The 25,559-nt window shown below is 47.4% G+C and overlaps 1 protein-coding gene across 1 annotated transcript; it reads left to right on the top strand.

Annotated features, from left to right (window-relative positions):
- The first annotated feature begins 1,554 nt into the window (after positions 1-1,554).
- Positions 1,555-23,068, top strand: HEBP1 (heme binding protein 1). Its single transcript, XM_084255243.1, has 4 exons — positions 1,555-1,728; positions 11,053-11,191; positions 12,867-13,047; positions 22,527-23,068. The coding sequence occupies exons 1-4, from the start codon at positions 1,651-1,653 to the stop codon at positions 22,696-22,698; spliced, it is 570 nt and encodes a 189-aa protein (XP_084111369.1). The 5' UTR covers positions 1,555-1,650; the 3' UTR covers positions 22,699-23,068.
- Positions 23,069-25,559: the final 2,491 nt, after the last annotated feature.

Consider the following 25,559-nt stretch of genomic DNA (forward strand, 5'->3'; position numbering starts at 1 on the left):
AGAAAGTCACTTAATATTTTGGATCTCTAATTGCATCTTTATAAAATGGTTATAAAATATTTTTGTTTAATGTCATAAAGAGCAGAGATAATGTTTGTAAAATACTTGGCAGAGAGAGCAGGCACTCATGAAACAGTGATGCAAGAGGATAGAACAAGAGTGAATGAGCAGAGCCTGCTTTGGGAGATTAATGTGGGACATGTGACCACAAGGATTGGAGGGAAGTAGTCAATGGGAAGTTAGTTAAGATGCTTTTCAATTAGGGCCTCCCTGGTGGTGCAAGGGGTTGAGCACAGCACTGTGAAGCTATCCACAGCCTCTGAAGCACAAGTTTGATCCCCAGCTGGGCAGGGAGCTACTGGCATAGTGCAGCAGACCTCTCCTATCTCACCCGCTGCTCCCCTCAGCAGTGTATTTCAGTGGATCTGCCTGTTCTGCACCCCTCTCTGCCTCTGGAGAATCCTCTTACCCCCCACACCTCTGGCCTGTACCCCAGTTCTTGGATGTATAAATAAATCTTTAAAAAATATATTTTTTAAAGATGCTTTCCAACCATACAGATGAGAGTTAACGGGGGCAAGGGATGGGGTCCTAGTAGAGTACCCTGAAATTATGCCAGTGGGGTGGCTGCAGAGACCCTAGGCTATGCGGGACCTACAGCCTACAGCGCTGAGAACACATTGTAAAATGTTCTGGGAACGTCCCCCACCCCCTGACACCCCCATACCCTACCACAACCACCCCCAGCCTGTGTTCTAGCAGACAGAGAGCAAAGCCATCTGCTAGACTTGAAGGCTGTGAGGCAGCGATGCCAAAACCCACCGCCACAAATGACCAAGGAGTCAGATAAAGATTTCATCCATGGGCAGTGGCCTCTCTGCACGCTGTGGTGCATTCTTCAGAAGCACAGCCCTGATGCCACAGCATTTGTCTCCTTGCCTAGACGGCATCAACATATCTTAGGGCAAAATAGCTTAGGACCAAAAACCATGAAATAATTACATTTCAGACATCAGTGCCTCACTATTCCTAACTCTATGAGTCAAACGCAAATTTGTGGTTGCTGGCACCTTTGCCACAGAAGGAACTATCAGGCTTGCTTCCCCAGGCTTCAATCCTCACTTCCATTATCTAATCAACTCCCCGTCTAATGACAGTCCAAACTTTTATTCCAGCCAACAGAGCCTTAGAGTGGAGGCTCAGGAGAGCACAGATGAACCTGGGGGCTCTGAAGTTTGGTGCCCAGGTTCCCACCCCATCCCCAGAGAGGACCAGTAGTGGACAGAAGGGCGCTGGTTTAGTAGGACATTCTCCACCGCCTCTTAAACCTCAGGCTTGGGACACTCTGCTTCCAGCCGCCTCCCGCCTGCAGGTCAGACTCGGTGCAGGTCCCAGGGCCGCGGAGCCGGAGGGGTGCGGAGGGCTGCCGGGAGGAGGTGGCGCGCGCCGCCCGCACTGTCCTCCCCGCCGCTCCCGCGGCTCCGGGTCGCCCCGCCCCGGGCCCGCCTTCCCGTGAGCGCGATCAGGCCGGGCGGAGCCCCGGGAGCCCCGGCCCGCCCCTCCCGCCCCGGCGCAGGCCTGTCGCCCCTGTCGCCAGCCGCCCCGGCCACCCCGCAGCCGCCGGTGGGTCCGGAGTCCCCCGCAGGCGTCATGTTGGGCGTGATCAAGAACTCGCTGTTCGGCAGCGTGGAGACGTGGCCTTGGCAGGTCCTGAGCAAAGGCGGCAAGGTAGGCCGCAGCCTGGCAAGGGCCTGAAAGGGGCCGGGCCCCGCCCCACTGGACCTGGAGGCGCAGGAGCAAACTTGCCCCGAATGTGCGCAGGCTCCTACCGGGCGGCCCTCCAGTGCCGGGGCTGGGTCCGGGAGGCGGGGAGGCGGGCGGAGGAGGTCTGGAAAGGGGTTCGCTGCGAGGAGCGGGGACAAGGTGGGTGGATTTGAGGGGCGAATCCCAGCTTAGCAAGATTGAGGCACCTGCTGGATGCATGCGTTCATTAACCGTTCCAGACATTTGTTTGCCGAGAGACCTTAGGTTGCAGGAAGACTAAGTTCTTGTTCTTAAGAAACGCAGAACTGGGGCCTTCCTGGTGGTGCAAGGGGTTAAGCACCGCACTATGAAGCAATCAGCAGCCTCTGCAACATGAGTTAGATCCCCGGCTGGCCAGGGAGTTACCCACATGGCGCAGCAGACCTCTCCTGTCTCCACCGCTGCTCCCCTCAGAGTGTATTTCAGTCAGCCTGCCTGTTCTGTTCCCCACTCTGTCTCTGGTGAATCCTCTCACTCCCCACATCTCTGGCCTGTACCGCAGCTCTTGTATGCATGAATAAATAAATCTTTAAAAAAAGAAAAGAAAGAAAGACAGAAACACAAAACTCTGGGAGCAGTGAGTGTAAAACAGCAGGATCTGTGCCCCGTAGGAGTAAATGTGCAAGATAGGGAGCATGGGGAGGGATCATTCCCTTCTGCCAGCCAGTGATGAGAGGGCCCTTCCCAGGGGAGTGTCCTTGGCCTGCAGGGATGCGTAGGAATGCAGGAAAGAGCACGTGCAGGGGCCCAGGGCTGTAAAATGGCTTGTGGGCCTAGCAGCTAGCTCCCAGGGTCCGGTGTCTACAATGCAGTGAGGAGTCTACAATGCAGTGAGGAAGTCTCAGTCGCTCTATCTTCCCAAACTGACATCACTGCTAACACAGGCATATGGGGCCTTCCTCCTGAAAGCAAGAGTATGAAAATCCATGCAGACAGACACTTTGAAACTTGGTGATTGCTCAGCTCCCAGCTCACTGCCTCATTTGTTAAAGGACTGTGTTGTCTGGGGGTCCAGTTCTGGTACCACGTGCAAGGATCACACAGAAGCTCCCAATTCATCTCCTCCAGTGACTATAGCCAGGTTACTTCATCTGTCTGCATCTCAGTCTTTGCTGTAACAGAAGACAGCTTCACCTTGATGGAGGGGAACATAATTAAATGCCTAGGAGCAGCCAAGGCTAGTGGAAGTGAATGAGTCTGACTTTTAAATAATAAGGCAAAGGAGGGGGGGTGCTGAGGGAAATCAGAGAGAGCTCTCAGGTCCTCCTCTGACAGCTGGTGCCATGTGATGATATAGATCAGTTTGGCCAGATTTTTAAGGAAAACCAGAAATCCAAGTTCTTCATGTGAAATCTCCAGCTTAAAATCCATTCATTCAACAAACACCTATTTGTTAGCACCAACCTCATGCCAGCCACCCTTCTAGACAATGGGGATAGAGCAGTGCACAAATCTGACCCAAAAAAGCCCCTGTCCTCATTGAGTTTACATTTTAGTGGTTAATGCACAAATAGAGACCTCAAATACATTGTATATCAGTTGGTGGGAAGAAAAACAAACAGGGAAGGGGAGGAAGGAATAGGGAGGGTTTGTGTGAGGCCTGGAGTTGAGCAGGGCAGCTGTCTATGTAGACTAGAGCCGGAAGGATCTGACTGTGGCCAGAATGCAAGGTGCCTGTGCCCATGCCGGTTTGTCAGCTCAGCTAGATGATCTTGAGGCCTCTTAGTGATTGTTGACCTCAAACAGAAAGCAGCCAGTGATTTCACCAATAAAATGGGTTTGTTGGTAAACAGCAACAAAAAAGCAGTTTGGAAAAGTACATTCTGGCAACAACACACACATACATGTCCCTAGAACAAAAGCTAGCACCCCCTTTTGTAGCTTTTAGAGAGGATGATCTTGGGACAAGAGGCTCCTCCTTCTTCCCAACGCTGGGGCCTGGAGGCAACATCACTTCCTGTGAGAGAGACAAGGAATGTTGGGTCCTGCAGCTTGCTGATTGTGCAAGAGTGGAAACTCTTTTAGCCTCCAGATCTCAATTAAATAGGGTTTCTGTATATGTGTTTTCAAAGATCCATGTAGCAAGTTTCACATTATATTGAGTGCTGCAGGTCCCATCATTTTTAAAGGACAGAGGGGAAAAATGAGAAATAATGGCAAGTAAAATATTGCAATCCACCATCTCAGAAAATTTTTAATGGTGATTAGAGCTTGGAGTATTGGTTGCTGTTTTATTTTTTAAAAATGCTACAATTTCTTTCCTTTTTCTCTCTCATGTTTACATTAAAAGAAAAGCTAACAAACTCATAATTAAAAAAATGGAAGAATCCAGGTCTTACCAAAGCTCCCAGAGAGCTTTCCTTTCTGTAATGGAATCAAGCTCACTTAGTTTTCAATTTTGAGCTAATGGCCTTTGCCCTAGGTCCCTGGCCTGCTCGCTGGGGTCTCACTGCTGCCCCCTGCCGGCAGGTTCCCGGGCACCGGTGTCAGCTGGTCCCTTAGCGGTTCACCCCGCCGGAGGCACCAGTGGCAGACCTGGTCCGGGTAAGAAAGCTCCTGCTCCTCTCTCTTATCAGGTCGCTAGCACCATAAGCTTCCCTGTGGCTTCAGCTCTTGCTCGTCAGGTCAGCGTAAGTTCCAGTTTCTACCAAGAGAGCAGGTATCTGAGCTTAGAGAACAGATAAGCCTCCTCCCTCTCCCTCCTAGCATGCTTGCTAACCTCTGAGCTGCCCCATTGTCCTCTGGCATCTCAGCCTCTATGATCTATGAAATCAATCCCTTGTCTCAAGGTGCCTCTATTCAAAAGAGCCCAGTAGATTTTGTTTCCTGTTAGACCCTTAGTGTCACCTGCCTCTGGTTGGTGCCCCAGGGATAAATGCAGTTCCCAGAGAAGCTCTTCCCTCAACATTTCATGGAAATAGGGGACAGGGAGTATTCTAACCAGGCTGAAACAAACATTTAAAACAAATGAACCTCAGTTTCTGTGGTGGTAGTATATGTATAAAAATATCATTCCTTTCGTCTCCCAAATACTACAAATATTAAATTTTTAAAAATGAAAATGCTTTATGAACTAATATGCCATGCACCTGCAGTAACACCCTTATGTTCCTTATCATCTCAGCCCTATCTCATCTTTCTGTGTGGTCACTGGTAACTTACTGAACCTCTCTGAAGCTAATCATGAGGAAAAAATAACGATTCCTATCGAATAAGAGTGTTTTAAAGTTTACATGAGATAACCAATTGTCAGTTGTTCAACAGAATCCCTGGCAATGGTTGGCTAGTAACTGTTAGCTGGCCCTTAGTTTTACAGGTCCTTTCGGGTGAGCTACTTAATCTCGTCATCAGTCTAAATCATAAAATTCTTCAACTCTAAGATGCCTCTGTGCCTCTGTGCTGATTAAGTATTAGGTGTTACTTGTCAACTTTTCTTTTTTTTTTTCTTAATGTGCAAATTCAGTGTATTCTTATTTTGTAGAACGCCTCTCTCTTCAGTTATCTCTCTTACCCTAGAGAGTCTGGTCAGAAATTGTCCATTCTCCTGAGCAAACAGGTGGCACATGGCATACCTCATGTAGTGTGGGTTCAGGCTCAACAGATGTTCAAGATGATTCCTGGCCCCTGCTAAGGCAGGACCTTATCAAGGGCCTTCAGCACTGCTTGGGGAGGAGGAAGACGCACAACTATCTGGGTTGGGTGGGCCGTGTGGGTGCTGGGAGCAGGGCTGATATTAAATAACAGATAGCATGGGATCTATGACCAGCCTGTACCCATGGATTAGGACCCAACCACCCATTCGGCCCCATTGCTTGCCCCCAGCAACTTATAGATCTTACTTAACCTCTTGTGCTCATTTCATCTGAAATTGAAGATAGAAATACTAACTTCTTTATTAGATGATTGGAGGGATTGAACAAAATGAATCTAGGTGAAGTGTTTAAAATAACACCTGACACTTAAAAAGTACCGGGATGATGAGGATGATTTTCTTATAATAAGAAAGCTGGTTTCCAAAATCTGTGTTTAGACCCATCATATCAGGTGACAAGGAAAAAAATTAATCTTGCAGAGGTCCCATAGCAAAAGACATTCTTGTAAGATCTGTCTGGGACCTGAACGTGATCTGAGCATTGAAAATTGGTGTTGTGGCCACTGGCCAAATCCTCCTCTGGCAGGTGATAAGAGCATGGGCTAGCTGGGCAGGAGCAGATCTGTTACTATGTTCCATGTAACCTGAAAACCCTAACAATGTTAAATTTGAAGAATCAAGACTACATTAACTTAGGTGCTTTTTTTCCTGCAAAAATAGGCCCCTATTTAAATTCTGTTTCCTGGGGAACTAGAACTATTGTGTCCATCTCTCAAGCCTAAGTTTTCACAGTGATCCAGAGGTTCAGGTAAGAGGCTCTGGATACATGTCCATGGAGAGGTGGGCACTGCAGTAAAACCACTTTAAAACATTGTGACCCAACTTTTCTCCAGGACAGATGTAATCAGACTAGGTTCTTGCCTGGCCACTCAGCTATGGCTATTGTATTCCTCGCCATTATTGTAAAACCAGGTTCGTTTAGTGCCCTCCTTTCTTACAAATACTTCTGAAATGCCCAGATGCCAGAAGCACTAGATGCCAAGAGAGATGCATGGCAAACAATATAGGGATCATCCTGACTTCATTCCAACCATAAACCCCATGGAGGCTAAATACATTAAATCATAATCGCAATAAGCACTGTGTTGCAAAAAACACAGGGGCCTATAAAAAAGATCTTGGGGAACCTGTTTTCAGTTAGGATCATGTCAGAGGAGCCTTGGTTTAGGATTTAGGTTGAAACCTAGCAATTGAGGAGGGGCTCCTCAGGCACACAGGAGAGGAATCCTCTAGGCAGGGGAAGTTGTGGGTATAGATACCCTGGGGCAGGTGTGGCCACGGCATTGAAGGAAAAGGCAAAGGGCCAGGAGGCGGCACTCGAGGTATGGCTGGTAACACTGGCAGAAGCTGGGTATTACCTGCCTCTTGTGGGAGAGGGTAAGAACTTGGTAACAGAAGGCTGTTAGCAGGGGATTAATTACATGATCTGATGTATAGAGAATGCTCTATAGATGTAGCTTGGACAACCTCATCTCATTCACAGTTCCCCCTTATGCTGACAACTCCCCAGTTTCTATTCCTGTGCTGGTCTCCTGTTGAGCTCCAAACCCGGGTATCCAGGGGTACCCTGGAGAGTTTGTTCATGTCTAGCAGGAGGCAGCTGAGCTGATGGACACACAAGGCAATTCTGTCTCCAGAGTTACCTGACTTTGGGAGTTCACAGGAGGAGGATGTGAAATTGAGTGAAGGTTTAAAAGGCTGGTGGACTCATCAGCTTGAGTCTCTCGGTCAAACTGGGTTATTTTATTGGCTGCCTTTCTTTCCTTGCTGTGGACTCTGGCCAGGGAACAGGCTGAGCGCACAGGTCACCTGCACAGCCCCCAGAGTGCTCTTCTGCTCCAGGGACCCTCCCCCTCAAAACTCAGACACACTAGCTAAGCCCTGGCTTTAGATCACACGAGACAGCTGAGCTTATTTACAGTGGGTGCGCCGGACCTGCTTTCAGGTCCTCCTCCTTGGACTAGTGCTTACAAACCCAGCTCCCAGAACAGCCTGCAAGTTCTTCTGGGATCTGGTCAGACACTCTGGCCTCCTTGCTTGCTGTGCCCTGCTCGCCAGGCTGCTCCAACCACTAGAAAGCACTTGTTGCGGCAGGCTGCACCTCCCATACTGTCTCTTGACATGGTCCGGGCATTGGGGGAGACTCCCGAGATGCAGGGAGTTCCTGTGCTCCCCGAAGAGGGAAAGTTGTACTTCCCAGAAGAGGGGAGTTCTTGCACTTCCCAAAGAAGATCTGAACTAGGGAGTCTCCATGGCAACGCCTGCTAATGCTCTCCTCTTTGTTCTTGGTTAATGCAGAAGTTAGTTAGTCATTAATTGGCATATGAAAACCCAATTCGGACCTAGAGTTAATTGATTTGTTATTCTTACACTTGAATCAGTATCAAAGAAAGTGAAAAAATGCTAAAGGTGTAGCTAGGAAAGAAATGTTCAGGCCCTGAGAACTATGGAGAACAAGCTGCCCTGAACCAGCTGTGCTTGGAAGCCATAGCCTAACATGGAGGGGGGTGGGGTCGGGTGGTGGTGGGGTGCATGTTTGGGGCAGCAGTACATTTCCTGGTATTTGCAAGAGGTCAATAGTTCGCTGGCCGTGTGGAGGTTAGGAATTTCTAGTTAAGAGTTAGACTTCAGTAGAACTTACTTAGATTTGATGAGTTGTTTCAGACCACTTTGAAGTAATCAATATATTAGCCAAGTTAATTGAGTGCTAGGAGATAGATTGATTTTAGTAATTGAATATAGAATAGGAATTTTATACCCACTTAGTAACTGGGAAAGTTTAATTGTTGCCAAATGTTGTGCTGTCCTGTATGATTGATCATGTTAGTAAATGAGCTGTACCTAGGAAACTAATTATTCTTAAGGCTACCAGAGAATTGCCCTTTAGGTGTGAAACCTAGTCTTTGCTTGTTCATGAGAAAATATGTATTGATTGTTTCTGTTCTGCCTCAAGGCTTACACTGATGTAATCCCACCACTCGCCTTAAGATATAAGTAAAGACCTGCTGAGACCCTCAGCAGGAGATACTTGCACGAAATAAGGTGTCTGTGTCTTCCTCACTCCTACCTTGCTCCACTTCCCTTCAGCCCTCCGAGAGAAAAACTTCACCTACTCCGTCCTCTCCTTTCTGAGATCCCTGACACGACTTCCAGCTGGCGCTGGTCTCCAGCAACTTGTAGTCTTCACCATCATCCTGCTGTTCACCCCTCCTCCTCTGTTCTGGGGTGTCCCTGGAGCAGTGCTGTCATAACTATCCAAGCATTTTACTGCATTGTGTAATAATCCTCCGTGTAACTCTCCTCACCACCTTCCATCTAGACTTCATGTAGTCTCCAAGTCTGTAGCACCTGCCAGAGGTTTTCAATAAATGTTCTTTCCATAAATGAAGACATCTGAGCATCCAGTTGGATGATCTATAAATACCTCAATAAGCCTGATCTACTGAAATGTGAACATATCCCCCACATTACCCCAAACTAACCTAAGTAGCCTTCTCATGTGCTCCCACACTGCCCAGAGACTCCTCGCCTCTTAAGCCTGTCATCAGGTTAAAATCTGTTTTCCTGACAGCTTCTCATGGAACCACACGCTCCTCACACCAGAGACATCTGACCTCAGAGACAGGATTTTCATCTCTGATCACAGAACCTGGCATGATGCCCAATGCATAGCAGGTGTTCAATAGTTCAACAGAAGGAGAAAGAAAGACCAAAGGAGAGTCAGCCCAGCAAGGTCTTCTCTAATAAGATCTTATTTTTGGTTTCTCCATTGTCAGAGAAGTAGCTACATTAAATGACTTTTGATGCCTCTCTCCTGAGTTTGACACAGGCCTATGAATGTCTGTCAGAAGTAACTAAATGACTGGCTAAAGAAAGAGGTAAAAGTGCTCCCTCCACCTCCCACAGCACCATGGGGTCTGGAGACAAGTATTAGACTGGGTTTGGGTACTGGACTCCTGGCGCCAGTGTCACCATGCAGTAGCTGCGTGATCTTGGGTGACATACCCAATCTCTTGATTGTTCTTTTCCTTTCTGGTAAAATGAGTTTGATTAGGTGAACTTAAAAACTCTTTTCAGGTCTAAAATTCAGTAATTCGTAGAATGGCATTTTGGGAATTCAAAACATTGCAGGTGGCAAGACTCAGTGGGGCCGCCACTGAGGGACATGGTCTAGAATTCTCTGTTGTGACACAGCCAGAGAGAGCAAACACCCAAGTTTACATAAAACACTTGGCTACTAAAGGCTCCCTGGAAGTGCTAGACTCTCCACAGGCCCTTGCAGTTGGCAGGCACTGTGTACCAAGGTCAAGGCCGATTTGTGCTCTGGATGCTTGATCTTAGTGCAGCTTCCCCCCTTCATGTGAAGGGAAGTTTGGCATGCAGGGGAAAGTCAATACACTGCTCCAGAGTCCTGGCCTCCTCCAGAAATGCATTATTCCCCCTTGGGAGTCGAGAATCTTCCATCTTGGATGCTTCAATAGACCAGCTCGGGGTAGCTGGTACCTCTGCCGTGTCTACTTTTCACAATCAGTTTAAGGGAGTCAGTCCTTTCATCCATCGATAAGTAGCTCTGTGGTATAGTTCCTGTCCACAAAGACTTCACAGCACATTTTTCAAATTGCACTTGTGTTCTGTTACCAGGGAGTAAAATCAATGTAGAGCAAGTTTTGCTTTTTGTCTTCAAGGGAATAGTATAAAATTCAGTCAGGTAGAAGTAAGCAGGATAGAAAAAAAAAAAAAAAGCAAGCATGAGAATGTACCCTGTCCATAAAGGTAAATAAAGTGCTGTTTTATGAATTGTTTCCATCGTGTTTATGTTCACAATGGGACACCAGATTAGTTGTGACAACGTGGATGGGCCGAGAGGGGATTAGATTTAGTGAAATAAGTTAAAGGGAGCAAGACGAACACCATAGGCCTTCACTCAGAGGTGGCACACAGAGAAACCAAAACAAAAAAATCAAACAAAAATAAAATTTTAGATTATAAGACCAATTAGTGGTGACCAGAAGAGAAAGAGAAGAGGGAGGGAGTAATTTAGGTCAAGGACTCAAGGGTCTGGCACAGGATGGGAGTGAAATGGGGTACAAGAGCCAGGCTTGGGCCTGACAGTTTATGAGAAGTAGATTCTGGGATTACCTATGGAGAGACAGTGGGGAAATTTTATATAATGGATATTGCCAGAGAGGACATAGGATACTGCCTCCAAAGCCATGCAGACTACCCTCAGGATGCTATGCAATGTGGGACGTTCATAGATCAAAGAGTTCTTGGAAATGAAACATAAAACAGAAATGAAAAGTCTGGTAGAAAGGTTGGAAGATAATGGTCAAGGAAATCTTTTAGAAAGTCGAGTAAAAAGGCAAAGAAGTTCAAAGAGACAAAAAAAAAAAATCACAGGATCTAGCAAGGAGGTCCAACATCCAGAAAAAGAAGGAAAAACCTGGAAAGGAGGAAATAAAGAAATATAATAGCAATCCGCATGGACAGTGTCCTCGCAGTTTGTGCCTCTTGCAGCTGGACTGTGCTGCTTCTAGTGATGGTGCGGGTCACTCCTTTATCTCCTCAGCGCTGTTGTCCCCTGTGTCTGTGTCTAGGAAGAAGTCTCCTATGAGGAGAGGACCTGTGAAGGTGGCAGGTTTGCCACTGTGGAAGTGGAAGGAAAGCCAGTGGATGAGGCTCTGCGGGAGGCCATGCCCAAAGTCGTGAAGTACGTGGGAGGCACCAATGACAAGGGTGAGTGTCCCTGAAGGGGGTGGCTCTGGTCTCAGAGGTGAACTAGTGCAAAGTCACTGCGTAGGAGACATCACATAACGGGGATGGGGAGCAGGTGGAGGGGAGTAGCCTGAGTCTGTGTGGGTGGCCTTGGAGGTCTCACATCTCACATCCGTCCCTGCCTGTTTCAGTGGCATGAGGACTTGTGTGCTGCCTGAGCCAGGAAGCTCTGGGGAGACCACAGTGACTGCTTCCCAGGCTACCACTCCCTGGATGAATGAAGGTGTGAGATCCTTAGGTAGCCAGCTCTTATTAACGACAACGACCCCTGCTGGCAGCCTCCCAATTGTTAAAATGATAGGTACCCAGTGGGCATTAAACCGTATTTCAATATAAATTGAATTCCAGAAGCTCTATCACTTGGCTGACATTTAAAATCACTGCAAACCCAAAATAGTTCAGAAAGCCAGGCGAGAAAAGAGGTGCCATGTTTAATATTTAGGCTATTTCTCAAGCAAGTCGTTTAGGAAGTTAGAAACTGGGATAAACTTTAATGACATTTATTAGGACTGAAGTAATCAGGCTTTGGACAATAAATCAATCAGGAAGGGGTTGAGAAGAAATCTTTTCTTTCTTAACACTGTAAATATAACACTTCTTCTAGAAGAAGAAAATAAATATATACATACAAATTATAAAACTTCTTAAAGATAATGTGAAAATATAAAACTGCAGCCTAATCTTTTTTTTAATACAACCATTGTCTTTTGAATGTATTTCTGTATGGCTTTTTCATAGACCTTTAAAATCTAATACCATTTGTACCTTTGTCACTTATTATTTCATAATTATCTTTTCACTGTTGCTAAAGACTCTTAAGCATTTTTTTTTAAAGATTTATTTATTTATCCATACAAGCACTAGGTTCAGTCAGAAGGGTGGGAGGGTGAGAGAATTCACCAGAGCCAAAGTGGGGAACAGAACAGGCAGACTGACGAAGTACACTGCCGAGGGGAGCAGCGGGCGTGGCAGGAGAGGTCTGTGCTCCATGTGGGACCGTGCTCCATGTGGGACCCTCGCTGGTGGCTGGGGATTGAACCGGCGCTACAGAGGCTGTGGGCAGCTTCGCAGCCCAGCGCTCAACTGCTGCACCGCCAGGGGAGGCCCAGCATTGTTACTAATAGTTACATTACATTGCATCATTGCCTGACATGTATTTAAACATCTTCCTATTTTGAATATTTGTATGACTCCAAGGTTCTCACAATTATAAATTCTGCTGCAATGAATAACCTAGTGCCTAAAGACTTTTCTGTCTTTCACATTATTTTCTTAAACTGGATGTTTATATAGGAAGGCCATAGTTACTGTCTTACTATATACACTACCAAATTTTTTCTCCAAAAGTGTTGAATCATTACACTCCTATGTCCAGTGCATACAAATAGTTGTTGTTGTGGTTGTTGTTGTTGTTGTTGTTGGTGGTGGTGGTGGTGGTGGTGGTGGTGGTGGGGTGTGTGTGTTTGTATGTGTGGCCATATAGTTTTCAGACCTGAAAAGTTTACTAGGAATTTCAAGAACAAACAGCCCGTCTTGGAAGGAGAACAAAGAACAAGCCCCGCAGACCCTCCCTGCATGTTCAGCATGTTCTGACCCTAACTCAGTCCCTCACTCTGGGGGGTGTTTCTACCTGCAGGAATTGGCATGGGGATGACAGTGCCCATTTCCTTTGCTGTGTTCCCCACTGACGACGGCTCCCTGCAGAAGAAATTAAAAGTCTGGTTCCGGATTCCAAACCAATTTCAGAGTGACCCGCCTGTTCCCAGCGACAACAGCATTAAGATCGAGGATCGGGACAGCATCACTGTCTATTCCATGTAAGAACATGATTCTATAGGTACCGGGGTGGGCCAGGGAGAGGGGCCCCGTAACCACTCCTGAATCGTCTCCAGTGAGCATCACCATTGAAGTTGTATTGTTGATGAATTAAGTTCAGTAAGAAAAACTGAGTCCTGACAATTTCTCACCTTCATTCCTTCAGCCTAAGCCCACGAACACAAGCACTGTATCTGAACCCTGTGCCAGTTGACTGAGTGACTTGGCTAGAGAGAGTATGCCTTGGCTCAAATGGAACTCCTGCCTCCACAGTCATGGGAGGGTCCCAGTAGACCTGGAGAATGTCAGAGTCATGCTGTGGTTTGGGGTCATGGATTCATGGGAAGCTGGGGCTATGTCATTTCACTCCTACTCCCCTTGAATGCCAGAAGGGTAGGAAGCATTTGCCAGTGCCTGGCTGCCACTCCTTAGTTGTTCCTGGTCGGTGGGCCCTTGAACAGGTACAGACATACCCTGCTATCATTCTAGTCATTTTTACCCTATTTTGGGCCATATTTCCTTGATGCCAAACAATAATAGCTACAAATCACTGCCTCCACTCAGAAACCAAGTGTCTTTTAAATAATGAGTGATTCCCCATTTATTAAAATCCTACTGTGCAACAGACACCCAAACACACACAGGCAGAGACCAGAGCTTCCCCACTAGGAACCAGAGCACAGGTGGGGCTTTGATTCCCTTCTGGAACAACCTCATGAAAAATAAATCACAGGCAACTTTGCACTGGACCAAGCTTTTGTCCTTTCCCTCCGAACTTAGTTATCTGGCTGCCCTGCTCCAATTCTGCATCTGAGTCAGGTGCAGGCTTCCCTGGAGCTAACACAAATGCTGAGCAAGTTCATTCAGCTGATGCTCTGGGCCATCCTAGGTGATGCAGTGCCCCCCAGAGGACATCCAGTGTACTGCAGCTCGGCCGCGAGAGCCTCCCAGTCTACTCCAGTTCTCTTGATACTTCCAGCCTTCACTGCAGAGGCTGCAGAGAAAGCAAGTGCTAATGAAAAATATATCTTTTCCCAGGGCAGGGACTAGCATGGAGAACTGAGGTGCCTGGATGCCAATGTGAGGCACTGACTCTCTCAGGTGTGCTGAGAGGGCGCCCCTCCTGAGAGATTGCCTCCCTCTCCCCCTGCCAGGTCTCAGCTGTCTGACCCACTTCCTGCTCTGTCTTTTCCATTGTCTTTCCTGGGTCTTGGGAGACAGGCTGGTGTACGGTAGTGAACAAGTATATTTTAGTTGAATCCAGCTCCAGGATGCTGTATGGGAAGTCACTCGGTGGCACTAAGATTGTCACCCATCTCTTAAGTCCTGATGATATATCCTGCCTCTAGGATTACTGTTAGTAATTACTAAGATGCTATTCATAAATCAATATATGACACAATTCATACATTGCGTAGTTTATGGCATGTAGTAGGTGTCAGCAATTATTCCTTCCCTTAGCCCCTTCTTCCTTCACAAGGAATGAGGTTGACATGTAGAATCAATTCACACGAGACTTCAAGCAGATGGGCTAGTTTCTAATCACTTTTCTAATCCAGACCAAGGATAATGAATCAATACAGTATTTTCCTTTTGTCTTTATCTTTTTAGTGTAGAAATTTTCAAACTTTCAAAGAGAGAATAGATAATGAAACCTTCTGTCCCCAGCACTCACTTTCAACGATAAAATTAACTCGGGCCCAATTTGGCATCATGTTCCTTGACACCTTCCACGGAGTGGAATCCAATCCACTGGCATTATTTTTAAGTGAATTCCCGGTAGTGTTTTATTTCATTCAGTGTGACCACTGAAGACTTTTTTAAAATGTAATCATCCTATTTTATTACTCCTAAAATGTTAACAGTCTTCATTAAGGGTGTTAATACCTTAGAATGTCCAGTGTTAAGATTTCTTTCATTGTCTCAGAACTTGTTTTGTACAGTTTGAGAGAATCCCTCCCCATTTCCAAAGTAAGGCAGTATTGAACTCTGTTTTTTGAGTGTCAGTATACTATCTGTAAACACAATTGATGTGTTTTCGTTCTTTGCTTTTATTTTTCTTATGCATGCTCAAAAATTGTCCCATCTTTGAGCAGTGGGAGCCTCTTCAAGTTCATTTTTTAGTCCTTTGGACATGACTCTGAGGCCTACTGTGGCTTCCTTGCTTTCTGGTGTGACAACAGGTCTCAGCACAGCTTGACATTTACTCCAGATAGAACTGGAATTAGCCATTACTCTAAGGAACCCTGGTTCCTGATGGTAGAAAAAGATACCTAATTAAAAGGGACCATTAAATCAAGGCCTGTGAAAGTTTCCTTTGACTTCTCTGAACTCTAGACAGATGAAAGTAGCAAATAGGGTGTCTAGACTGAGTTTTCTTAACCTCATGTACTGTCCTGAATTAGCACAGGGTCATTCCTTAACTTGCCACCTGGTGTCGCTGCCCCGCCAAATGTGCCTCTAAAACTACCTTGGGTGGAAGGCCGTTAAGGAGGTGTGACAGGCAAAAGGCCATTTCAAATACACAGTGAGCACATTACATGACAAAGTAAATTCTAAAATGAAGGCCTTGCATCCTTAATTCTGTCTTCCTTTTTAAAATAACCTGATGAAGGGAGGGTCACAAAGGGAGCATGTGTTTATTTGCAGTCTTAACTCCACGTGCTTTTGTGATGATTAGAAGGGTATGAAAAAAAACATGCAGTCAGAATATTCTTAGTATTCACAAAAGGCAATAGAATCATCACCAGGTCCAGACTGCTGTCCTCCCTTATGTTCTGTAAAGTCCACTCACCCTCCTCAGCGTCTCCATAAAAGTCTCTGTAGAATGGAGAGACGGGAGTGATTTTTTTTTTTTTCATTTTAAAATAATAGAAGTGCATAGAAGAATTGGGGTGTAGGCCAGAGATGTGGGGGGTGAGAGGATTCACCAGAGACAGAATGGGGGCAGAACAGGCAGACTAACCGAAATACACTGCTGAGAGTTGCAGCGGGTGAGACAGGAGAGGTCTGCTGTGCCATGTGGGTTAGCTCCCTGGCCAGGATAAAATTCAGGCCATAGCGGTGATAGTGCTGAGACTTAACCCCTAGGCCACCAAAGAGGCTCCTGGGGTGATTTTAATGAAACTTTCAGTTTTACTGAAATGCCTGGGTATGAAGGAAAGAGTTGGCAAGGACAAGGTCATTGTCAGGGTGATCTGCGCTTGAGCCCAGCTGTACCATTTAATGGCCACAGGACCACTGTGTGTTACTAAGCTACTCTATGCCTCAGTTTCCTCCTCTGGAAAAGGGGACTAAGAGTACCTTGCCCTTTGGGTTGCTGTGAGGATGAAATGTGTTACTGCAAATGCTCCACAATTAGTGTTAACCTGTTCTCTTGACCTCACCTCCCTCTGAGAATTAGATCAAGTTTTCTTAGCATGAACAACTAAACAATCAAGAGACTACAGATTCGAGCCTCAACTCTAATAACTATGAGCTTTATAACTTTGGGCTTTCTGAGCTTCTGATTTTCTCATCTGTAAGTAGAACATAGGACGATTTGTGGCCAGGTTCCAGTGAAGTTGCATGTGTGGCAGAGCTTTGCCGCTCTGGGGCAGTTAGGGTTGGCGGATTGATAAATGAATGAATGGCTTGGTCCTCCCCTTCTCTGAGCTCCTCTCTTTTTTGCTCTCTTCCCTAAAAGTTTTGCTCCCCCTCCCCATAGCTTCACTGTCATTCTTGTTTCAGCAATTCCCCAAGCTGACTTCTGTCCAGTGCCTTGAATGTCCTCTCCCTCATCAGACTCAAGGGGAAGGTTACAGCAAGGCCATTCACACACTCATTCATTCATTCCCCAAAATCACATATTTATGACTCACTCACTCTGTACCAGGAATCATTTTAGGTGCTGAAATTACAGCCAGCAACACATAATGTCTCTGCTCTGGGAAATAAGGGAAACTGTTCAGTGGCAGGGGGAAACAGACAAAACATAAATATCTCCAGATATTTCAGGGCTGGGTTGTTCCAGAGTTAAGAAGTGGTGTCCATGGACTGAAATTACAGGGAAGTATATTTCTACTCAAAAATAAAAGCATTCTGGCATCAGGGGTCTAAGAGTGAAAGGGAGAGAGGATGAGGCAATGAAGTCCTCGCCAGAGGCATTCAGGTACCATCTGGACAGATGCGTGACAGTCGTACTTTGAGATGTTTGGCCCCAGTGGGAATTGGGTTCCACTGGACAAAGGTTTATTGAGCACCTCTGATTTCTAAGCCACCTGGCCTCTAAGAGTCCCACCAATGATAAGCTTCTGTCTTTACAACCTAAGGAATCACCATTCACTACCTGCTTCTACCCCCAGCACCCCCCATACAACTGGGCAGGTGCCCCATAGTCTTTTACAAAGTGATACTTGGAAGGGACTTCAGTTTCCATTTCTCAGTGGCTGAGCCCAAATCAACAAGGCTGGTGCTGCCTTTTCTCCCATGCAGCACCCATTTCCAGCTCCCCCGGAGCCACCGCCACATAAACCTCCCCAGGCAGCTCCCACATCTACTCCCCTCTGAGCTGTGCCTGCCCTGCCTTCCCGCTGCCATGGTTTTCACCTCCAGGCTGAACTACAACAGCCACGAAACCCAGGTTCTCTCTAGCTCTTTCCCCCGTCCCCTCTTCTAAATGGTCCTAAAGCGCGGGACCCATCCCACCCCACCCCTGCCGCTCACCTCTGACTGTGCGCTCGCTCAGCACACATTAGGGCTGGGACCAAAGCCCAAGTCAGTCATCAGATGAGAAGGGGGATGGGTGGGTGACCTTGGGGTTGGGTCCCTCAAACGTTCAAGCAGGCACAAAGCCTAGTAAAAATGCCTGCTCACGCATTACTCTCCCCCTCCACCGCATGCCTGCACTGGGTATCCTCCTGGTCTCAGAAGTCCCCAAAACCCCATCACCCCCCCACCCCGACACACACAAACACACAACACACACTTCCATACCATCACTATGCTCACCCACTCCTCTCCAGCCCCTGCCCGGCCTCTGCCCATGGGAAGCACTGTGAGAAGAGGAATTTGGGGCATGTTGCTCATTGCCAGCAGCCAGAATGGCTGCTCAATAAATAATTGCACAAGATCACCCCTCCCGCCACGCCTTCCCTTCGTGTGCTAAGTCAGACCCACTCACTCCCTACCCTCCGCCGTGAGCATTCCCTGTGGGCCTTCCACCGCCATGCCCCTGCTTCCTGCTGCCCTCTATAAACTCGGTGTGTCTCTCTGCCCTGCCCACTACAGTTAGACCACACAAGAACAGGAAGCTGCCTTTGTCATCTTTACAGCCCTGTGAGCTTGGGTGTTGTGCTCATCTTTACAGCCCTGTGAGCTTGGGTGTTATGCTCCCCTGCACCCTGCATGGAGCTATGCATCCAGCTGACTCTCCACAAATCTGCATGGACCTGTGGGTTGTTAAAGTTCTAGGCCATGTTTTCAAGGTTCAGGACATTCCAGTCTCTGTCTCCCTGGCTACTGGCCTGCACCAGGCATCCCTAATGTGTCATGTCCTGATGATTTGGATGATTTGCCTGCTTAGACCACAGCTGAGGGGTTGGGGGTTGGGGGGTCGGGTGTTAGCTCATCCTGGCCCACACAGCTCTTGCAGCCCTTTTTAGTCTGTTCAGTTTGCTTCAGGAATCCAGGGAGGGTGTGGCCTTTCTCATTTCCCCTGGTAACCAAATACCCTTGGGAATACCCAGCTCTGACTTGGGTGACAAAGGCATTGCCCTGGGGGGAGCTTGTTGAAGGTGGAGACAAGAGACTTGTTAACAGGCCGACAAAAATAATGCACAGAAATCGTGTGTAATTTTTTTTTAAGAGCTCAAAGCACTTTGCGAATCTCCTGGCACGCCAAGCATGTGCCAGTGAGTCTGGGAGCTGAGGCCCCGTGAGGAGTGCTGTGTGCGCAGCTGGGGGCTGAGGCCTGGGACTGAGTTCCTTCCTCCTCTGGCTGTGTGCAAGTGGGGTCCTGTGCTTGGGATGGGAACTTGGCTCTGACCCCACCCCTCCACCTCCCTTTGCTCGTTTTCCGGTAGAATGCTTCCGTGGACCAAGAGGGACATTATTATCCTTAGTACCAGCATCTCAGTCAGCCTGGGAATAAATACAGAAGTTGGCTTCCCCCCCACCCCATAATGGATATAGGAATCTCCAAATAATGACCTTTTCCCATCATTCTGTCAGGTCTTCTGCTCACTGGCCTCCCCTCTACCCCCTCTTAGGGACTGGCCTCCCCCCACTTAGAGACGAGGATGTCCAGGCGTAACCATTGACCCTCACCGTCTACACCTCGCCTCCTTCCTGACCGTGACTATAGCCACCACTGATGCACTGGTGACACCCAAATGGCTGTCATTGACCCCCTCTTTCCCAAACCCTATTTCTGATTCCTGTTCTTTCCCCAGTCTAAGGAGGTTTGCACAGTGCCCAGCACACTCTCAGGTACACAATAATTGTCTCGTGAGTGTATTTCACAGAGGCACCTTCGTATCTTACAATTCCCCAGCCCGCCTTGTTCTCAGGATTTTGCTTGGTGCTCAATGTTGCTGCTGGTCAAGCTAAAATATAGAGTCAGGCACGGGGCCTCTCACCAGGACAAGTCTTGGTATGAGGATATCTGCTGAAAACAGCAGGCAACATTATGGCCAGATTAGCATAACCAGCTAGACCACCTGGACAGGAAGTTAAAGTGTAAACAGGGACTAGAGATAGGATGGTTTGATCAGCAGCAACAATGGAGACCCCTAGGCAGTAGCCCCTAGTCACTGCATCCCTATCTTGTACCAGACAGTTATGCATCCCCACCACGCACACCCTGAGTCTAATAACAATTAGACAGGTGGGGAGGGGTGGAGTGGGGGGAGCAAAGAAGGGGCTGCATCTCCATAGGTGTAAACCAATCTCTCTCTCTCTCTCTCTCTCTCTCTCTCTCTCTCTCTCTACTTGGCCTTTGAGTTGTCTTTCCTCCATCCTGCACAGCTCCCAACGCTGCTGCCCTACAAGGCGACCCATATCAAACCTGCCCCGAAACCAAACTATTAACCCTCCCACCCCTTCCCAAATGGCACTTCCGCCTGGGATGCCTATTCTGGTCCACAGCCTCATTTTCCCTCCAGAGGCTAAGCCCCTGGCCCCATGTCTACTCCAGGTCCAGCCACCTCTCACATTTGCCTTTGTCAGCTCATATGTGGCTACTCCTGGCCACTGACAACTCCATCCCCCATCCCTCCACTGCCACCGGAGGGATTGCTCCAAATACAGCCTCATCATGTTGGTCTCTTACTTTAAACCCCCTTGGTAAGCCCACCTTCCCTCTAGGGTCAGGTTCAAAGTCTTTAGCATGGCATTCAAGGCCCTTCCCAATCTGGCTTCAGTCAATCCGCTTTTCCTGTTTGAATTCCCACCACTGTCTCCTTAGTGTGTGCTTCAGAGGTTTATTGCATGGCTGAGTGGCCTGGAGGCTTAAGTGCTATCATGGTTAGGTCTATCAGCCTGAAGATGGTAACTGCTATTGTTTATCTGACTTGTACATTTAGCAGCGGGGTCTGATGTGTGTCAGAAGCCATGTGGGGTGCTCTGACACCCAATCAGTGAGCAGAACATAACAGAGATCCCTCATGGAGCCAACTTTCTACCAGGGGACTCAACACCATAAGCAATGAACACAATAAATAAATCATCTAGTATGTTAGAAGGCGACAAGTGCTGTTCCAGAAACAAAAAGGAAGGAACAGGAAGAGGGAGAGGGAGAGATAGACAAAGAGAGAAACAAAAACGGAGAGAGAAATAATACCCTAAAGCCACTTGCCCATGGCCAGATTAGGAAGTGACAGGGTAGAATATGAGCAGACATTAGCTTAATTGCCTCTGCTGATGAAGGAAGATATTTGAGGACCACTCCTTTGGACCTTCCCCAAAAACAGCTGCTTAAGAGCCAACACCATGGATTCTCACAGAGAAAGATTCAGCATCACAGCGTGAGGGGGCTCCAGGGAGCACTCAACACCTGCTCCTACATCCAGGTCTCAGTCGTGTGGACAGGTTCTTCCCAACCGGGAGACATTCTTGGAAAATAATTCCAACACCTTGCAAACTTTTATGGCCAGAAAAATCCTTCCTTAATATTCATCCCCTGTCTGCTAACCCAGCTACCTCTCCTGTGAGCTGCAATGAACCTAGAGCTCGACTTCCTTCATCTGCTGTCTAATCTTTCTTCATTGTGTTTAAAGAATCGAGCCTCCTCAATTGCAAATTGACTCAGCACTGGCCATGTTCTGGAGCTGTGTCTAGACACCTATCCCTTAGAGATGAAATCCTGGGTGTTTTCACATCAATAACCCTGTAATCAACCTGCTGGATGCTTGCTGAGTGTGACTAACCGTGTATAAAGGAGCCAAGCGTGAGTCAGCGAAACCCCCAAAATAATGCATTTGCCCTAATCTTGCCTGGTGCAGATTCAGAATTTTGAGTCACAAAGCTCATTAGAAATGGGGATGCATTGGACTCTAATAAAGATTTTAGTGCAACCCACATTTAGAATGGTATATTTAGGGGAGACTGCGGGATGAATTCTGGAGCGTAGGTAGATGATGTAAGGAGAGAAAAATCATCTCAGGAAGACATGCTTTGTTGCTTCTCTCCCCACCTTCTGCCGTCAGGAGAAAAGCCTGATTTAGGAAAAGTCTCTTCATTTACTCAAAAAAGAAGGCTCCTGTGATTTGAGCTGGAGAAGAGGTTTATTAAAGAGGTTTATTATTTCTTTATGGGGGGCATGTTTAAAGCTTGCAGAGGAGCCCTCCCAAGAGTTCCTTGGATCCCTGCCCTTGGCAGCTCTGTTTTTTGACTCTTTTTATTGAAGTAAGGAAGGTCTGTAACATGATATAAGTCTCGGAAAGACAGCACTGCTACTTGACATCTGTATGTACTACATCGCGATCCTCAGCAGAAGTCCAGTGTCCTGGTTTTTAATGCGCCCGTCCCTACTGTGATATGATCAGTCTGTTGTGAGAGAATCCACAGCCTTAGCTCCACTGACACCTGCTCTTTTCCCAGCTGAGGACAGGGGCAGATTCGAGAGGCCACCAGAAAACGCTAGCGAGCAGGGTGGTGGCCTGGCTTTGAAGTCAGCCCCCATCTCTTGGAGGAATTCAGAAAGGAAAGGAAAGCAAACCTTTAGTACACGACCACCATTCCAGGTGCTGCGTTAGAATTTTTCCCATCTGTGATTGCAGGAGACACTTATCACACCCTTGGAGGAAAAAGAAATCACATTTCCATTTATAAATGAGGAGCCGAGGCTCAGAGAGGTCAGGGCCCCCCATCTAGGTACAGATGGGCTGTAATCTTAGGGGGCAGCCTGCTTGTCCTAGCAAGTTTGCTGAGCTACTTCTTAGAATCCCCTCTCTCTGGGAGACCCTGACCTTTCTTAACCAGTCACTTGCTCTTGTGCCCTCAGGCAATTTGGTGGTTATGCCAAGGAAGCCGACTACATCGCTCAGGCTGCCCAGCTGCGCACGGCCCTGGAGGGGACGGCCACCTATCGGAGTGACGTGTATTTCTGTACCGGCTACGACCCTCCCATGAAGCCCTATGGGCGTCGCAATGAGATCTGGCTGGTGAAGCCATGAGTGGGCCAAGAGCCCAGGTGTCCTCCTCCGTGTCCACGCACTCAGGGTGGGAGGGGGTGGACGCTCCACCTGCCACTCACCTCAGCCAACTTTCCAAGTCAGTCACTGCCAATGGTCTGAAGTGAGCGTGTGCCCTATACTGAGGCTCTTCTCCCCAGGTTGGGGAGAACCAAGTCAAGCTGGGCAGCATCCTCCTAACTGATTTAGAAAATTCTGTGGTAGGCCAGAAAAATCCCAGCCATGTTTTTCCAGCTCTCTGGGTCACTATGAACTGATGTTTTTTAAGTATTGAATCAGTATTTTTATTGTTGCTGGAAAGATGTGATTTTTGCATGTTCTTTCATCTGTGATTCTTATAAGAGCTTTGTCTAAAAAGAAAATAAAGATATTTGACTTAAGCCACTGAGACAAATCCTAAGTTTTATTATTTCCAAGTTTCTATAGTCTTAGAGATAATGGAATTATGAGGATTATTGAGGGTGCTACAGGAGCCCTATTTTGAGCTCCAAGTTTCTCTAGGATGTAAACCCAAAGATCCTGGGTAGGGGGATATGCACCCCAAGCTTGACTGTCCTTATATCGTCAATGTTTACAGTAGCCACAAACCTAATTCAAGGATCAAATTTCTAACTGGGATTTGCACAGGATTCCAGGAATGAAGAAAAATTAGCACTCTAATGCACAAGTCTGGAGATGGGAGATTTGCATGGAAGATTTATTCAGGGTGATGAGGTGAGATTAGAGAAAGCAGAGGTCCAGTTCCATTAACAGAAGAGGAGAGAAATTAAAAAGAATGTGTAGGTTGGCCTGCAGAGCAGGGGAGGGGACCCCAGGAGGTGAGCGGGTGGTGGAGAAAGCAGCTGAGCCAAAACAGTGTCTCAGGAGGACTCAGCGGGGGTGCCACCCTCCCGCCATTGCACTGCAACCCCCCACGTACTGCGGACAGGTTCTCTGGAGAAACCCACCTCAGCACTCCTTTTGGCCACTACACGGGCAATGAGGGCTCATCAGGGGTGGTCACAAAGGAAGGAAGAAGAAAATGAGCTTTAATTCTCACCACGAATTGTTCTCACATCAAACAGGGTTTGCTAGAGAGAATGACAGCCATGTCACCACCTTTCCTGGTGGCCATCCAGCATAGTCATCCCCTGAGGGATGGGCCTTGTTGATCACACCTGCTGCTGAGCCTCAGCCACCAGCAGACACCATGTGGGGGTGCCGTATGTGCATCCCCATGTTCCCCCCTACACACATGCTCTGTGAGGGGGCATGTGCATGATCCCCATATAAAATGAGGGGCTCAGGGCCCCACAGGCTCAGACACTGGACTCAGAGCCAAGACAAGGGTGTAGCCCCAGGGGCCACGGGGCCTATCAAGGAGTTTGAACGTTATCTTATGAAAAATGTAAAGTTGGTGAATCACTTTGAACTGGAACATGACACCATGTTGATACATGATACCAACATGATTCTAGAAAATTCTGTCCACAGTGTAGAAAGTAGATTGGAAGGAGATGTGATTGGAGGCAGGAGACCAGTCACAAGATTCTAACTAAAAGGGATGGGGAGAAGTGGACAGTTTGAGAGCAAAACAGGATCAGTGGGCCCAGGGGCCAATATATGAGTGAGAAACAGGAAGAACGGGTAAAGTACAAGGTCAAAAATTTGGGGGTGGGGGGTTTTGGGGGGGAATATGCTGCCTCTCTCTGAGATGGGAGCACCAGCAAGCAGCAGGCTTGGCTTTCCAGTCTCTTTAGTGAAGAGCAGCAGAGAAGAATGATAATCAGAATGGCCTCGGGATAGGTAATCTACAGGTTTCCAGCAAGAGGACACTGAGCAGGTGTGTCTACATGGAGTCAAGATTCGGGGAAGGCAAGAAGTGAGAGAGAGAGAGACGCAGAGACAGGCTGAAGCCAGATGGCAAAAATTCTACATCCTCACTTCTGAGCCAAAGCAAATAAATGCATCAGGAGCACTTTGCTGCCTCCCCTCCCGACGTCTCTGGTTTACCCCATCTCTACTCTCTCCTCCTTTGAAAAATCCAAACAAAAGAACTTAATCCAGGTGAAGAAGGAGGAATGGTTTTCAATGTCCTACCTCACAGGAGGACTCAGCAGTGGCTGGATGGTGGTGATACAGTGTATTAGGAAAACAGAAGGGCAGGACCTAAGGAAATGAATTGTTTATCCTCGTTCTGGATTTAATCATCCCAGCCAGAACCCCAGAGTCCGGGGTTTCTTATTGCCAGCCTATGGGTGGAAAAGCAATCTTTGTTCCTGACTCCACTTTGTCATCAGTATCTTTCCCAAAATAGAAGTTGATGGGAAGACCCTCTGGCTCCACCTTCTCAAGGTCTGGAGCAGAGGATATGGCTAATATTTTAGGTATTCCTATAAGCTGGGAAACAGTAGTGAACTGAAATTAACAAATACTTAGCCAGGGCTCTAGGCTTTGTGGTCAGGATCACAGCCTTGCAGCTGCAGCCTCAATAGAGCTGGAGAAATACGATGCTCTATCTCTGCCGGAAGCCACATTCCCCGGGGCCTTGGAAGTCACGTGAACTTTGCCTGCCTTGGACCACAGTGCAAGCCACACCCTCCTGCTCACAGGAGTGCTTAAGGTTCATGGGGTGATTGTGGGTTAAACACAGTGGACACTCAGCTGAGCTCAGAGGTTGGTCATCCCTCGTTGAAGGGAGACCTCCTTTATTTACACTTGGCTTCTCCACTCTTGAGTAACATCACTTTGATCTTGAGTACCATAATTAAGACTTCCTAGGATACCACATCGATGGGTATTTATTTGATTGAAGGCTGCAGATTTTGCTTTGAATTTGTATCCTTGACTAACTCTAGGTTTTC

This window comes from Talpa europaea (genome assembly GCF_964194135.1).
Source record: "Talpa europaea genome assembly, chromosome: 15".
NCBI lineage: Eukaryota > Metazoa > Chordata > Mammalia > Eulipotyphla > Talpidae > Talpa > Talpa europaea.